Here is a 16,024-nt window from a genome sequence, read left to right as displayed (position 1 = left end):
GATAATGCTACACAATGTTGCAATGCAAACCTAAGATTTTGAAAATTTACTGTTTATTCATATTAATTTCTGAAAATTAAAAAAAATCACTTTATACCACTGGAAAGTGTCCAACGTAGAAAATGACTGGCGTTTTGCAACCCTATTACATAGTCAGACTAATGTTGATTCCCAATTGACCTTGCGCGGCTCAAGTTTATTTAGTTGCTACATATCCAAATGGCAAATATTTGGCTCGACAGCATATTGTGTTCGCGAGGAGGCACAAAGTCCGCTGTTACACTGTGAGTGAATATTTTGACAGCGCACTTGTAAATGTTTATAGGATGCTGAAAAACACCCCCCGTGGCACCTGTGCTGTGTGTTGATTTGTGTGTTTGTGCGTGCGCGCACGCATATGTCGTGGAATGTTGAGTGTTTCATGTGAGCAGTTACTGGTTAGTTCCACTCTCCGGGGAGAATCTGGCATCAGTGAGGCAGAGCGTCCCTGTGTGTGTGTTTAGGTGTGTGTGGGTGCGCGCGCGCATGCTTGGGAGATGATGAAGGTTAACCTATTTTCAGTGTAGTCGTTTTCCACTGGGAATGCATTGGTCGTCACTGAGGTCTTCCTCTGTTATCTTCATCAGTGTTTGTGTTGCTCTTTCAGCACAAGGGCTCATGAACGCTTGTGTGCTTGTTTTTAATGACTTTGGCAAGTGTTGTCTTTAGAATATTTCCATAACAAGTTTCTTTTTTTGTATTTAAAGATATTACAGAGGGTTATCGGATTATGACGGTACAGACATACGATGTTTCATGCTTAGGTACTGCTGTACTTGTTGTTTTTTTTTTTTTCTAATTTGATTGCTTTATGTTTATGGCTAGAAGTGTTTTTCCATACAAATATTTACTGTAATTATGACTCAACTACTGCTTTCAACTTTGTGTTACGATCTTCCCCCCCCCCCCTGTGTTATGAGGCAAAATTTGCATTACGAGATTCGGCTCAAGTGATTTGGAGAAAAAAGAAAAGAACAGAGCAATTAATGTACTGTGATGCCATCACATGTAGGCAAGGAGAGCAACGGTCATCAATGCCCTTGTAGCTGTTTATTGAACAAAACAAACACACAAATGCAAAATATGAACACTCGCATGGAGCCGCTATAGGCCACCAATTCGAACCCAGACGCTCACACAGACTAATCGACTCCATTACCTTACTTTATTCACTAGGACATGCCCCTGAAAGGCACACATCAAACATACGAATATTACACTGCATATAGTAATTCCGCTCTTTAATACCAGTTTATTTCTTTACATTTTTTTAAATTTTATTATGTTTTTTTAATACAGTACAGTGCAATTTTACTTAATTAAAATGTTTAAAAAAAAAAAATAAATCCAAATCATTTCAATGGTGAAAACTGATTTGGTATACGAGGAAATTGAGTTACAAGCTTTTTCAGAGAAAATGAACTCAAATTAACTCAAATTAAGTCAAGTTACCACTGTATATAAAAGGGGTAATTGATGCAGCATGACAGATGTGCATTCATTGGTAGAGAAAGTATTAGGTCACAAACACAAAATAATGGAGATGGGCATAATACCTAATTGCAGGGAGATTGTGTAATCATATCTTGAAGCACCTGAGGCAACTTTGAGATACTCGGCTGCAACCGGCAGAGCCGCTGTTTGTTTGTTCGTTCGTTCGTTCATTCATTCATTCATTCTTTCATTCATTCAGAAGTGAGTTAGTTGTTGCATATTGTATAGGGTTAAATGGATCCAATATCAATGATTCAAATACTGGGTACTGTACTTTTAGTATAGTATTAGCATCATGCAGTGACAAGCCTAGCTAATATAACCAAGTAGTTTTTGTATAAACTGTACATCACAGCTTCATAGTGCGCCAGAAATAATACCCTTACTTCCTGTTAGTCACATTTGTCTTAAAACTCATTTACGAATTATGTCTTTGGACATTCATTTTGGATGCTGTTATGGGAGATTTATGACACAACTCCATTTGAGTGTATACTCTATTTGTGCGTATGTAACACAGCAGTCAGATTGTTTAAGCGTACCGTATAAATGATCATATGTGTTATAATTTCTCTGTCTGTTTGTCTGAATGTCGCTCTCTCACCCCCTCTCTTTTTTTCTCTCTTTCCCCCTCTCCTTTCTCATTCATGCTTTGTCCTCCATTCACGTTTCTGTGGCAACCAGTGTTACAGAGCAACCGACTGACCAATAGCAGAACATGGACTCAGTGTCTTGCTCCTTATTCTCTCTTCCGCTCAAATCTCCCGTCTTGCCACCTCTCAAAGACGTCTCTTGGACCTAAAATTGAGGGCGTGCCGGCTCGACAACTCTGCCCTTGTTCATCATAAAAGTGTTTAATGTGGTTGAGGTCGAGGCTAGTCATGTTCTTCCACACCACACTCATCCAAGCATGCCTTTATGGACCTTCATTTGTGTGCTGGGGTTCAGTCATGGCGGAACACAAAAGGGCCAAGACTTGCTGTACATCCAAATCTTATAACAAACTATTGTGACTAACTACAAACAGCCCACTTGTCTCTCCTGAGACTGTTAAAATGTGCATTATCATCTTTAAATTCCAGATTTCGTTCTGCTTAATATAATCAGATCTGCCCCCCCCCCCCCCCCAAAAAAAAACTATTTCTAAACAAACGCAAATTTACAGTATATACCAGAGATAGGGGGCACTCCAGTCAAATGATTTGACTCAAGTCAATTTGCGTTGTCGAGTTTTATGACTCGCGACTTGCTTGCCAAATACATAATAAAGACTTGACTTTGACTTGGTAGCCAAGAAACTTGACTTGACTTTGACTCGAACTACATGACTCTCTGTTCACTGGATACCTCGATCTGATAATCAACAATTATAAACCAACTACCTCATGTTTTCATGAGTGTACCAAACCATAATACAATACTGGGTTTATTGTAAGAAACCACACCAGACACATACACACACACACACACACACACACATGGATTTAAGGCCTTAGGGGGGTCAGGAATGTTAAGAAAAGAATACAGAGAGGAAATGGAGAGAAAGAGGGATGCTGGTTAAGGGTAATAGAGAAGTACAAGGTGAAACAAAGAAACTGGTTGAATCTCCCACGATATTCCCCCTTCTGTGTAGCATACAGATTGACAAGCTGCTTTGTGTCCTCCTGGATGTCTGCATTTTGTATTGCTCTGTACACATCTAAGGCTTTCATTCCATTTCTACTGTGACACACATGCCACATCGTTCGATACACCCGCATGATCTAATTAGAGCCGGTACAAGAGCTATATAAAAAATTCAGCCCTTGCAAACAATATCATGCTGTGTTTTGATTGACACTGTCAGACAAGTATTGAGTTAACAATATTTTTATAATTGTGGTGGTGGCTAAAGGTAGTATAGAACGGTACTGTAACATACTGGGAGCTGTTTCTAATCATTTGGTTATTTTAAGATTGTAAAAGATGCATGTGTTAATACTGTATGTTGTGGCTGGTAATTGTATCTCACAGCGCTTTCAGGTGTTAGTGAGTGTTTCATTTGAGAAATCCAGTTTTCTCTTCATCACAACAAAATTCACTATTTCTTAATGCCTAGATCAGACTACAGGATTTTAGCCCTATTATTAGCCCGATTTGCTATCGTGGCCAAGTTCTCAGATTGGGCCCAACGCATTTTGTTGGGAATGACAAAACGTCTTGTCGTGTGACATAATCCATGACCAACAATTTGGCTTGACGATAGACCTACAATGCTAAAATGATAAATCTAGCATGTTGGATTTTTCTTGGGAAATCTTCCGTGTAGTGTGACATGAACAACAGCTCTCCGACAGCACGCATTGACTTCGACCAATAGGATTGCGTATTGACACGGCGCATCGCCTCCCTTGGTCCCTGTTGTCAACATTTATTCACGCACACAAGCCAATGTTTTCTGAAGTTTTAGAGCAAGATTCAACAGAACAGCAGCATGTTTACGTGCAAATTTGAGTAATGTTAGCATTAGCTGGCTACATGAAGTTATGTGAGCCGGATGAAAATTCCATAAACATATTTCAAGCTCTCCTTGAATGAACAGCCCAAAAGTCATCTCTTGCGCACCAAGTGACGACACCACGTTTCCTCTCCCCCCCCCCCCCCCCCCCCCTTTTAATTTTTTTTTTTCCAAACACGTTATACATTGCCGCAATCCATTGGTTTTTATTGTTGGTTATTGTTATGGTAACAGATACGTCCGGTTGCTGTGTTTTCTGGTCCCGCCTCCCCGACAGTTTTGGATTTGACAAAATAAATCCCAGTGATGGTAAAAGACGGAATACGGTGATATCGTAATGAATGACGTGTCGTGTTGCCACTTTCTGACCGACACACAGCAAGATGTTATAGCAGTAGTCTGACATAGTGCCATCGTGAAAGACAAAATTTGCCTTGTAGTCTGATCCAGGCATAAGGAAGGAAAGACTTATAGAACGAAAATTGGAAAGGAGAGTTAGAAAAGAAATACTGGGTGGGAGAGACAAGAGACCAAGAGGAGGTATTTCCGGAGTGGTATTGGGGTTAAAGGCTTCGCCTGTGATGGCTATCTCTGGAGCCCAGTGCATTGTGGGATAGATTGATTGCATGCTGGCAGTAGGACTTCTTACAGAGGATGGAAGGCTCCTCCTGGTGTCTCTGAAATTATGATAAATCAGTCTCTGATATAATCATAGTGACATTACAGAGAACCTCTTATTGCACTGGTTGTGTAGTGGTACATGCTGCTGCCATTCATGCAGACGGTGCGGGTTCGAATCCTGGCCAGTGCCCCAATACCAAGTTGGAACAAAACAAAATTAGTGGGTTGTGCCAGGAAGGGCATTTGGCATAACACTATGCCAAACAAATCATGCGACTGACCCGACCAGTCGAAAGTCACAACAGTAACAGATAACCTCTGTTTATTTGGGGGGGGGAGGTTCCAGACCCACCCGCAATAGGTGCAAATCTGCGATTTTGGGAGGGGAGACCATAAAAACAAAACTAAAATAGTTTTATCTCTCTGACATGCTGTAAACACATTTAAAACACATGTAAATATATTAAAACAGACGTTTTAAAGTGTTCATGAGCTCCTGTTCTCACGCTTTTGCTAGCACTATTCTGCAAATAAGATGCAAAATACGCTTGCTTCCAGCTGTTTATTTAAGATGTAAAACTGACATAAAACAAAAGAGAATGAACATTGTATGTTTAAACACCAAAATGTTCAACCTAACCATTTCATTTCATTCCTGCACTAGCTTAATGCTAACATGTGAAACGCCAGAGACTGGCTAACATAAATTAGCATAGATGTTACGGTAATTATAAAGATTCAAACATATGCTACTTTCACACACACAATGCAGTAACACATACAAGAGCATACACGAACGAAATTTTGACAATTTGTGAGAATGATGAGTACAACTGGAGCACAGTAGGGAAACGTCGCCGCCTCTTCTTCTTGCTGTTCATTTCAAGCTGCGTCTCACCCAGTAGACCGCAATGCTGCCCGCCATGTTGTGGCACAGCGCGGTACTACACTGAAGGATCGTGACTTTAAATTTGGACTTGCCTATCGTACTGTAAAAACCCATGAAAAAAGATAGCTTACAAATCCGCGATACAGCAGGGCCGTGTACGGTGAACCGCACTATAGTGACGGTACACTGTAATACATTTCAATTTTCAAACAAACTCTTTGCGACTCTTCGACCAACATTGTTTGATGTCACATACTAAATCAATTGTACAATCAGACAAGTCAAAGAGACTATTTAGCCAGTCCTTGGTTTAACCTGCCATTTGCAGGCCCGGGTAAACTCCAGCTCACGTGCAACCCAAATGAGGAATCATTTCAAAATATATATATATAATATAGATATAATGAACACTGCTTGTACTGTAGTTAGATTTGTGCGGTATATTTCCTGCAGCCTTAATGTGATCTTGTCAATCGGTCCCGTTCAACATGCTTCTTCCTCAGGAACCGTTGTTTGCCTTTTTGTGTGGATTACAGTATGTGTGTCCAGTGCGTATGAGTCCAAACCTATCAAAGACAAAGGCTCTTTTCAGTGGACATGTATCTCTTGCCCATAGACACACCAGCCAGCCTTTGGAGCATGAGGATATCTGGTTACCTGTGTGTGTATGTCAAACAGTTTCAATAACAACCACGGCTCTTTTGTTTAATTCACGTCTACATTTAATGGACACATGAAACAAAGCAACAACAACAACAACAAAAAACCCTCTAAATTTCTATGTTTTCTATTTATTATTCATTCCATGTCTACATTTGGGAATGGAATATTGAATGAGATTGCGCCTGAGACTGTTTTGGAAACATACAAGCAGCATAAATAAGCTTTTTCTTGATTATGGCTGCTGCCCCCTTGTGGGCAGTCCACGTGGCAGTTACAGTAATGTAGTGTCATTCACAAAATGGTTTGAACCTGTATAATACACCAAACCTAACAAACAAAAAGAATAGGTCACTGTTTGACATTTATTTGTAAAATGTATACATATTACTATTTTGATTATTGATTTTACCCAGTACAGAGAGAATTTTATCAAAAGATATTTAGAGATATAGATGCAGCAGAGGTGTTTTTGCTGGACCTCCCAGGTTGTTAATAGCATTACCTGTCAGCATCCTTTCACAATAGCAGTAACACACACAAACACGCACACACACATTTGTTATGCTTCCTTTAGCTTGTCTTTCGGTGTGTGTGTGTGTGTGTGTGTGTGTGTGTGTGTGTGCGTGTGTGTGCGTGCCCAGACTATGTAAAATGTCAAACACTCCAGATGGACAACACACACATACTCACACACGACATGGTACAACTGCACAGGTGTGTTTTGATCTATTTGGTCAGTCATGCATCCACTGCAGCAGAGGCTAATGTTTCACGCACACATGCTCGTCCTTTCATCCTTGTGTGGGCACCCACAGACGAACCCAGCTTTACCTCTGAAACTTCTTTCCAGCCCCCGTTGACAAATCGTGCAAGTAACATAGACACGCACACACACTCTCAAACACACCACAAAGCTGTGTGGATGTGCTGACAGGTTTCATCAGTCCTCCATGTTAATTTTCTCTGACTCAAGCTTGACTAATATTTGAGGTGCAGGGGTGGTGTTGTCACATTGGTTGTCGTTTAGCAACATTTGACGGTAGTCGCTGACATAGCCGGTGGGTGGGCGGGCAGGCCAATGCGTCTAGGTCGCAATTAAACCACATAAACACATTTATATCTTTGTAGGGTGGGGAGGAAATGCATGTTTGGATCAAAAGGCTCAGCCCACTTAGGATCCACCACATATGCACTAACTGGCATGGTGTTGACTGTATATTTTGAAATCTACTACCGAATATGACTTCATTTTCATTTCACATTTTGAGTTTGGATTTTTGTTTTCATTAGTACTATTTACTGATCTAATTCCATGGCAAAGGACTGTAAAAAGTGATCTTAGAGATTACTCAAGCATATTTATTTATCCATGACAATTTGGGGGAAATGTTTTGCAGCATTCTAAACAATCCAGGTAATTTCTTGCCTTTTATATAGCATCCTAATCAAGAACATGTACAACTTAGGACATGACTATATCTAGAAAGAGTCTAAATATTTTTTTGGGTCAAAATGTACAAGAGAATGAAAATGGCAAAAATAAGTATTTTTTTTAGTATCACCGACAACTTTTTGTGTGATTTCCAGCAAAAATAAACGAAAGCAATCACCAAATTCAAATTCACTCTGTTGTTGTTGTTTTGTTTAGATCCCTACATTGCAACTGCTTAAGCTGCAAAAATGGGAAATGCGGAGGATGTGAGTGCTGTGACGTTGTCATGGATACATGCTAGGTTAGGCTTTTCCTTTTTACCATCTGAGTCAACAGTGATATTTCCCATGGTAAATAATAATTGAAATGAAAATAATGCATTCCAGTCAAATAGTCAAAACATCAAAAATCCCTGTATATAAGACAACGAACCACTCTTGAACAAGCTGTCTTAACATTAATGAAAATGAAAGTTAATTTTCATCGTAGATGCACCTCCTGCATCCCATCGTTTAAACATTCTTAACTGTCACACAAGTGTAAAAAGAAGTTAACTGTTGTTAATAGGCATATTTATAAACCACCTGTGACACCTGTGCACCCCTTCTTTTGGAATAAGTAGGGAAGAAAACCAAGGTCAAGGAAATAGCCAAAAGAAAAGAAAAAAACGCACTTGCATAATTTGATGCGCTCTGAACTGAGGTCACGTGAGGTACGCTTGGTGCAGTGACATAATGCGTGAAGGTGGTTTGAAGCCTGAAGGTTTGTGCAACATAAGACAATATGTTTGTTTACTCTATGTCCAAATATATATCACTAATTTTTACCATAAAATACTCACTGGCGCTCAAGCAAAAATTCAATTGTGTGATTAGTCCACACACCTGACTTGCATGGAGGACGTGTGGATTCAGTTCACACTCAGTGATGGGGTGAATTGTAAATGTGAACGGTTGTCCGTCTCTGTGTCCTGTGATTGAGGGTTCCAAACAATTAAATGTCATATACAAATCAAATGAAAGGAAGACTGAGCGTCTATCCACTGAGAATGTTTGATCTCTGTCAGCAGACCTTCAAAACTATCTGTTTCCATGGCAACAAGGATTAAAGTCCAATTTCCTGCCACAAGCTTGACCTTTAAATGTCCTTTCGTGACCTTTCCTGCCACTGCTATATGAACTCTGCAGGAAAGAAAGAGGCCCAATGCCCCCCGATCACCATTATTTTATTGACTGAGTCCTGAAAAGACAAAAGCCGTTTAAACTTTTACAAAGCGTAATTTATTTTCAAGGCTGCTTTTTTAACCTGATAGTGTTTACCTTTGTCCCCGTGACCGTGACTACATCTGCAAACATGAAATGGGGCTTTAAAACTTTTAAACTAAATAATAGAAACATGGCTCATCCTATGTGCAAAAACTACATGCACAAAACAAGAAGGATTTCTGTCCTCGAGTTCAAATTACACCTTTGGTTTTGAATCATATTGCAAAAATACTATATTTGTCATTATTACTGATAGAATCAAACAGTAATAAGATCTTATGCAGATTTTTACATACAATGCCCTTCACTTACAGCTCCACGACCGTCACTCTTTCGCTTGCTTGCACAACACACTCCGCTAAATGCAATAGTAGCGATAATTAAAATTTAAATAAGAATTACTTGGCATTAGATATTTTATCATGGTTTATTGGTATACAGAAAATTGGTCATCATCCCAATGCAAGAGTCCTCAATAGGCTCTAGTATGAATCTGTACCCAGATGCCTTGCAATATGGATTCTGAGCTATTATCAGATTTTTCTTGCGTGTGAAATGCTTCTCATTTAGCCAGGGCTAAAGGCACAGGAAATAAAGACACAGGAAAATTGCATGTTCTCCTATGTGACAAACCTCAGCCAATCAAAGCACAGCTTTGCCAGTGGGTGTATGTGAGGCGAGCAAATGAATACCGGGTCTCAACTTTTTTTCTTTCTTCCTTTTTTTAATTGACAAGGCATTAAACCTGCTCAATGAACACAGTATTTCCCAACCTTTATTGAGCTAAGGCACATATTTTACATTTAGCAAAATCTCATGGCGCACCACTAAACAAATATCACAAAAAGTATACATATGCTGAAATATTGACGAGTTTGTCTCAATTTATTCACAGTTTCAAATTTACTGTGGTATGTAAAGGCAACATCATAAAATCTCTGTCACTTTCCAAATACTTCTTGACCTAATCCTTGCATCCATCCATTAAGGGAAAGGAGACTCTCATTGGGCAGCATTAGAATGTTTTTGAATTAAATACCTACTATTTCCCCCTAAAATAGACTAATAAGCTTAACAGACCAAATGAGATGAAGGATGAGAGGACGTCTCCCACCAGTCTCCCTCTCCTCATTCATCACATGCCTCCATCGATTATTTATATTTGGATTGGTCCAGTCTGGCTGAGCTGAATGGAGCTGGACACTCGTTGCTTGCGTCTGCTGTGCCTGCTGCCTCTCTTTGTACACACCCAGGGGGAGGGCGGTTAAACACACACGCGCACACGCCTCAACCTGTGCTCATCTCTTGCTTACATCATCCATGCAGTAGAAGATGAAGAAGTGCGCTTCATCTCCTTTACTGAGAGTGTGTGGTGCACAGTGACATAGACGGTGTGACGAGGTGCTCACTTTGACTCATCCTAAAGACTTGAAGATTTTTATGAAAGACTGACTTCTTCTGAGTGTGTGTGTGTGTTGCCAGATGTGAAGAAGACAGGAAATACTACGGGTGCTGGTTGGGATCTTTTGTGTGTGTGTGTGTGTGTGTGTGTGTGTGTGTGTGTGTGTGTGTGTGGAAACGAGATGAGCGGCTGATTGATGATTGTGACGTGACGAATCAGACGATGCGAGTGAAACGCAGATAATAAGACTGCAGGTGATCTCAGGTAGTTCCTCGTGTCAAAGCGAGGGAGCCAAACGCACCGTTTCGCATGCTGCAGATGGTCCGAACCCTAGCCCAGTTCAGCATCGCTCTAGAGGAAATGAACGGAGAGAATCTAGGGGACGAGGGAGGCGGAGGAAAGAGGGATGCTGGAGGAGAGGAGCTAATGGACAGAACTGATACTTTGGATCATTTGGGAAAGAATAACAGGAATTTGAATGGGCATTGTGCTGCAAGACACCACTCCAATGGAGAGGTACACTCACTTTTCTTCTTGTGGATTTAAATTGAACTCCGTCAAGCCAGTCAGTCATGATAATTATTATTATTTTTTTTTAATTGTTGCTCTTCTTTATATGCTGCTTGGTTCGCAAGCTCTCTTTCTCTTAGGGATGTTTTCTATTTCGTCTCTGTAGGCTGTAATGGAATTAGTGAATCGCTTGATAATCACTGACACGTCGACTCTCGCCTGTCCGTCCGTTTGTCCACTCTCGTCCCATTTCCACCTTCATTCTCTCACATCCAGTGCAGTGCTTTAGTTATACCATCTGTTGTGCATTTTTTTTATATCATAAGAATTGTGAACCTTAAAGACTGTGCTGGAGAGAGCGCCTGTTGCATTATACGCATGTGTAAACTAAACTCTTTCATAGACATAACACAACCTCTGCTAATCTAAACACACAGCCGGTTAATCCACATACAAGTGCTTTGCATGTGTGAGGGACTCAAGTTAATCTTGGTGACAGCAGGGAGATTTACTAATCATTTTCGCCAGATACATACCGTAAATATTACACATGAATTATCGTGCTGGTCTGTTTCATTCAAGCATTTACATTTTATACGTGTTTTAATTGGTCCCTTAAAACATCAGTGAGTAAGACAAGTTTTTTTTGTGTAGTTTATAGCACAAATACAGAAAAAAAACTCGGTAGTTGTTATTGTTGCAATTACAGTCTTGTGTATTTTTATAGAGTGTTTATACAGTGTTGTTTTAAAGTCAGTATTTTTAAAGTGAGACTTGATGTTAATATTGCTGTATATTATGTTGTATTACTGTAATTTGTTAATCACTTTCCCAAAGTATTTTATTTTGGCTTCAAATTAGAAATGGTATGTACTCTAATGTTCAGCACTGTATGTTCTGATTAGCGAAGAAATATTAATCTCGCTTACTTTAAGAAAATGTGCCCATGTGACAGATGCGAGGAGCTAGGTGATGGCATATTGTAGGAATGAGCAATTCATGATAAAGGTGGTGGTACAAATGAGGTGTTGGATCAATTGTGTGTCTGATAGCTATTGATCACTAAAAAGTAGGTTACCGCAGCCTGTGGCCTGTAAATGGCTATTAGTGAGTAAGGAGACACCCACATGTTGATTGCATAAGACAAAGGCGGAATGCTTTATATTGACGAGATCTATGGAGGAATAAAGACACAGAATGATTAAGGCTATGGGTTCTTTTTGGGCTAAGGGGATGTCAGCCAGGCTGTTGCTATGAGGTGCGGTCAACAAGGAAATGGGGGTGTGACATTGACATTAAAAAGGAATGGATGTTCTTCTCTTTTTGTACTTTATGCTCAGCAAAGCAACATAATACCTCTGAAATAAATGAAACATAAATACAGAGTTGGTAGACCAATGTATTAACATCGTACAGTGCATAGCCATAATATGGCATCACTCATTCACATTCAGCAAACATCGAGGCCTTGGCTATATGAAATGTGTGTAAAATATGTCAAGAAGAGCCACAGGGGACATGATGCATGAACTCTGGGCTGTCTTTGCTCTCATTCTGGTCTATGTTGACTTGCCTCATATGTCGTTTAACGTGGTTTCATCGTAGAGGAAAGACTTCCTGTAGGGATCAGCTTCACGCCTGGAACATTTCAAGAGCTCACAGAGGCACTCGCATTTTTCTGTCCGTGACATTTCTCATTGATCTCTCTTTCCCTTGCCAAACAAGCGACAGCTGAATCTATCCATCCACTGCCACTTCGCCGTATCCCTGACGCATACGACCCTGACCGCCCGTCAACACTGCTGTTAACGTGTCCGCGGGAGAGAAGAAAATCCATCTGCCACGCACTTTATCAGTGAAGTTCAAGTTCATCATTAAGCTTTAGATGGCAAATCCTTATTGATAGAATAGGACAGAAGGAAAAGTGACACCTTTTCATCCATGCATACTAATCAACGATGACACCATCCCAGTCACAAGCAAAGTCGCAGACACATTAACACTCCTTATCGTCAGCTGGGATAGGCTCCAGCTCATTCGTAACTCTAATAAGGACAAGCGATTTGGAAAATGGATGGAAATGCATTCTGACTTTATGGTATATAGTTTAATATACAGTATGTTGAACAACAAAAAAAGATCTTCCTTCCTTCCTGTCTGTAATGGTCCTCCTGAGTTTATCTCCAGAGGTGTCTTTGGAGTGTGAGTCAGGCCTACCTCTTAGCTGGCATTACCATGGTTACTCCGTGGCTACCAAAATCAAAGTGGCATTCCGAGCATTATTTCGCTGCCTTGTATGCGTGTGCTCATGCATGCGTGCCTGCAGTCTAATTGACACAAGTACAGAGATGCATAGAAGCAACATCTTGCATTGCAATTAAGATAAGATCAATTCAGATAACCTTTTTTAGTTCCCCAATGGGGAAATTTCTCATTTCCAATGGGAATTTTGTTGTATTACCAAAAGCAATAAATGCGCTTGTTCAATGACATCTGACACACACACACACACACACACACACACACACACACACACATAAGGTATCCCGGCACTGAATGCATCTATCTGGGAATTTATTTTTCAGTTATTTATAACCCTCAGTGATGCTCGGGGGCCTTGTGTGTGTGTGTGTGTGTGTGTGTGTGTGTGTGTGTGTGTGTGTGTCATACTGTTTTTGTCCCCAGAATATTTTGGAAGTGTCCCTTGAGATGCACATAATAAAAAACCCATGACACAAACTTACATTCTTTCTGTAGAACACTATGACTGTTGAGTATTTGTTACTCTGTGAATGTTAGAGCTCTCTTGTCACTGTTCCGTAACATTTTGATCGGAGTAATTTTCGGGAAAATGGATGGATGGATGAAAAACATAGGTGAGCGTGATAAACCAGTGCATCAATTAGTAAAACGGAAATGAGGTGTGAGTGTGTTACCTAGTCAACCTTTTCATTTTATAAAAAAGCTGTGAAGAGATCTGTGACACAATAATAACAATAATAATTATTATAATGTAAGTAAATGTCTGACTTTCTACTGTCTTTTCAGGACATGAGAAAACATGTGATGATGACACTGCTGGATACGGAGAGATCCTATGTGGAGTCACTACGCAGTCTCATTCAGGTAACGCCATAATCTCGTAACTGGAGATTTATTTTTCTTCTGTGTGTTTTTTTACTACGACACACGCACGCGCACTTCACTGAGGACATAAATAAAAAATGCAGGCAACAAAAGTATTATGTCCACTTCTATTCGCCCCATCAGGCTAATCCGCTAACCTCATCACGTCTCACTGTCATCAGCATTATCGGCACCCGTGCGTGGAAAGCCAATGAGGTCGTCTCATACCAACTCTTTCAATGTCTCTCATGTGGATGAACTGAGTCTTGGGGGCGTGTGTTTGCTTGCTCAAGGGCACTTTGACAACTAGTTGTTATTTATTTTGTCTGCTGAAAAGTTGCTTTGTCAAGATCTGTTGTTTGCGTAATTAACAGTGGACTTTGCCGGTTGCGATGTACAAAACCTATATTACCACTCAGTAAAAATACAAACTAAAACTAGAGGAAAAGCAAGAATAGACTCGTTTAGTAATTCAGATACTCACTGAGCTGAACTGTCACAACCTTTACTTTGCTCCAACACCACTACGTTTTCCCCTCACAAAAAAATATCCAACCATGCCTTAATGGAACAATCCCTGGTTCATTAATGGGCTGATTCAACGTTGTGTCTAAGGATTTTGTGCATATTTAGTCCTCCCAGCTGAAGTTCATACTTGAAGAAACCAACATATGAAAAGAACATCAACTTTTATTAACACACACACAATGATGTCAGGAGTGACCTCTAATTGCAACAGCATTTACGGACACATGGGTCTGAAATGAATCATACATAACATGACACCAAAATTGATGTTGTCGTCTTTACACACGATCACATTCCTCTCTGACCTCCACAGCTACTCTCCTGCAACTAATTAACATTTACCTGACACCGCTGCTTCAATTCTGTCCCTCTCACAAATACAAAAACACAAACGAACACTTCAGTGCACACGTCACCTGTGATCACCCTGCAGAATCACTCTACATTATGCGATCCTTTCTAAGAAGCCTATTTACATGTATATGCGTTCATGCACATCCCACGTGGACTCTCACATTGCTGTACTTGTTCCTATGGGGCCGACTGCGTGCTTGTATGATTATGTGTGGCATCGAAGGGATAAAATCCTGCTGTGTTCCCATGGCGACCCAGGGAAAGTGTTACCACAGTGACCGCAAACTGAAGCTGTAGACCCCTGAAGGAGGACGTGCTCGTCTGAGACTGCAAGCTCAGACTGGGAGTCTTTTTTAAGATCTGTGTGAACATATACATATATGTACATTTAGAGGCTTAGAATTCTATTAAATTGATATTATTCCGATTTTTACAACTGTAGCAGATTAAATGGTAAAATGGTAAAATAGAGAAAAACAGAGAGGTGGAATATTAATCTGACTGTGGTCAGATCACCTGTAGGACAGACAAGTCCACTTTATTCCTTTACAATGCTGTCCAGAGCATGATGTCGACTAGTCGTTAATCATATTTGTTTGACTTAGGGAGGAGGCAGAGCCGCTTGCAGCGACAGATGAGTGTGCTGAATCACCTTCATTCATTTAAATTGACTTCTATTTCTGAATGTGGAGCTTTGGTAAGTGAGGGAGAACCAGTAAGGGGGTAAAAAAGCCGGGTTTGAGGATTTTGAGTAAAAATCCGGCCCACGCTATCAGAGTGCAAGGAGACCGGCGAATTATTCCATCGCACACGAAGAGGTCTGCGATTATTTGCGAACCGAACCATCATGCAGAACCCGCTGCTGTGGTGGCCCCAAAATGAGAACAGATTTGCCCAGGTTGTAAAAACATTACCTGGCTGTCCCAGCGGCGAACACACACTGAGAGGATTTTTTTTTTCCCCTCTGGATGGAAATACTATAACGAGACAGTGGGCAAGCCTTCACCCAGCCCACGTCAATACTCTTCTGCTCTAATGCGTAAATTCGGTGGATGATCATTTCATTGTCAGTGAATATAGATTATTACAAAGCCTCCTGTGATTTTTTTTTTCTTTCTTCTTCTTCTAAATTACAGTACCGAAAAAAAGATCACTGACGTCATCAGCGACAAGTTTTGACGTCGACTTGGCTTTCATCACATAG

General features: G+C 40.4%; 1 protein-coding gene across 3 annotated transcripts in view; it reads left to right on the top strand.

Annotated features, from left to right (window-relative positions):
- LOC133404802 (rho guanine nucleotide exchange factor 17-like) overlaps positions 1-16,024 on the top strand; it is a 60,533-nt gene that overhangs the window by 25,587 nt on the left and 18,922 nt on the right. For all 3 annotated transcript variants that reach the window (XR_009768869.1, XM_061681120.1, XM_061681119.1), the window contains exon 2: positions 13,861-13,938. Coding sequence is in view for 2 of the 3 variants with exons in the window: in XM_061681120.1 (XP_061537104.1) it covers positions 13,861-13,938 (78 nt within the window). In the remaining variant the exon portion in view is untranslated. The remainder of the gene's footprint in view (positions 1-13,860; positions 13,939-16,024) is intronic.

Source organism: Phycodurus eques, chromosome 7 (genome assembly GCF_024500275.1).
Source record: "Phycodurus eques isolate BA_2022a chromosome 7, UOR_Pequ_1.1, whole genome shotgun sequence".
In the NCBI taxonomy this organism is placed as follows: Eukaryota; Metazoa; Chordata; class Actinopteri; order Syngnathiformes; family Syngnathidae; genus Phycodurus; species Phycodurus eques.
The sequence above is the reverse complement of the archived record's forward strand: the minus strand, read 5'-3'. Positions and strand labels throughout refer to the sequence as shown.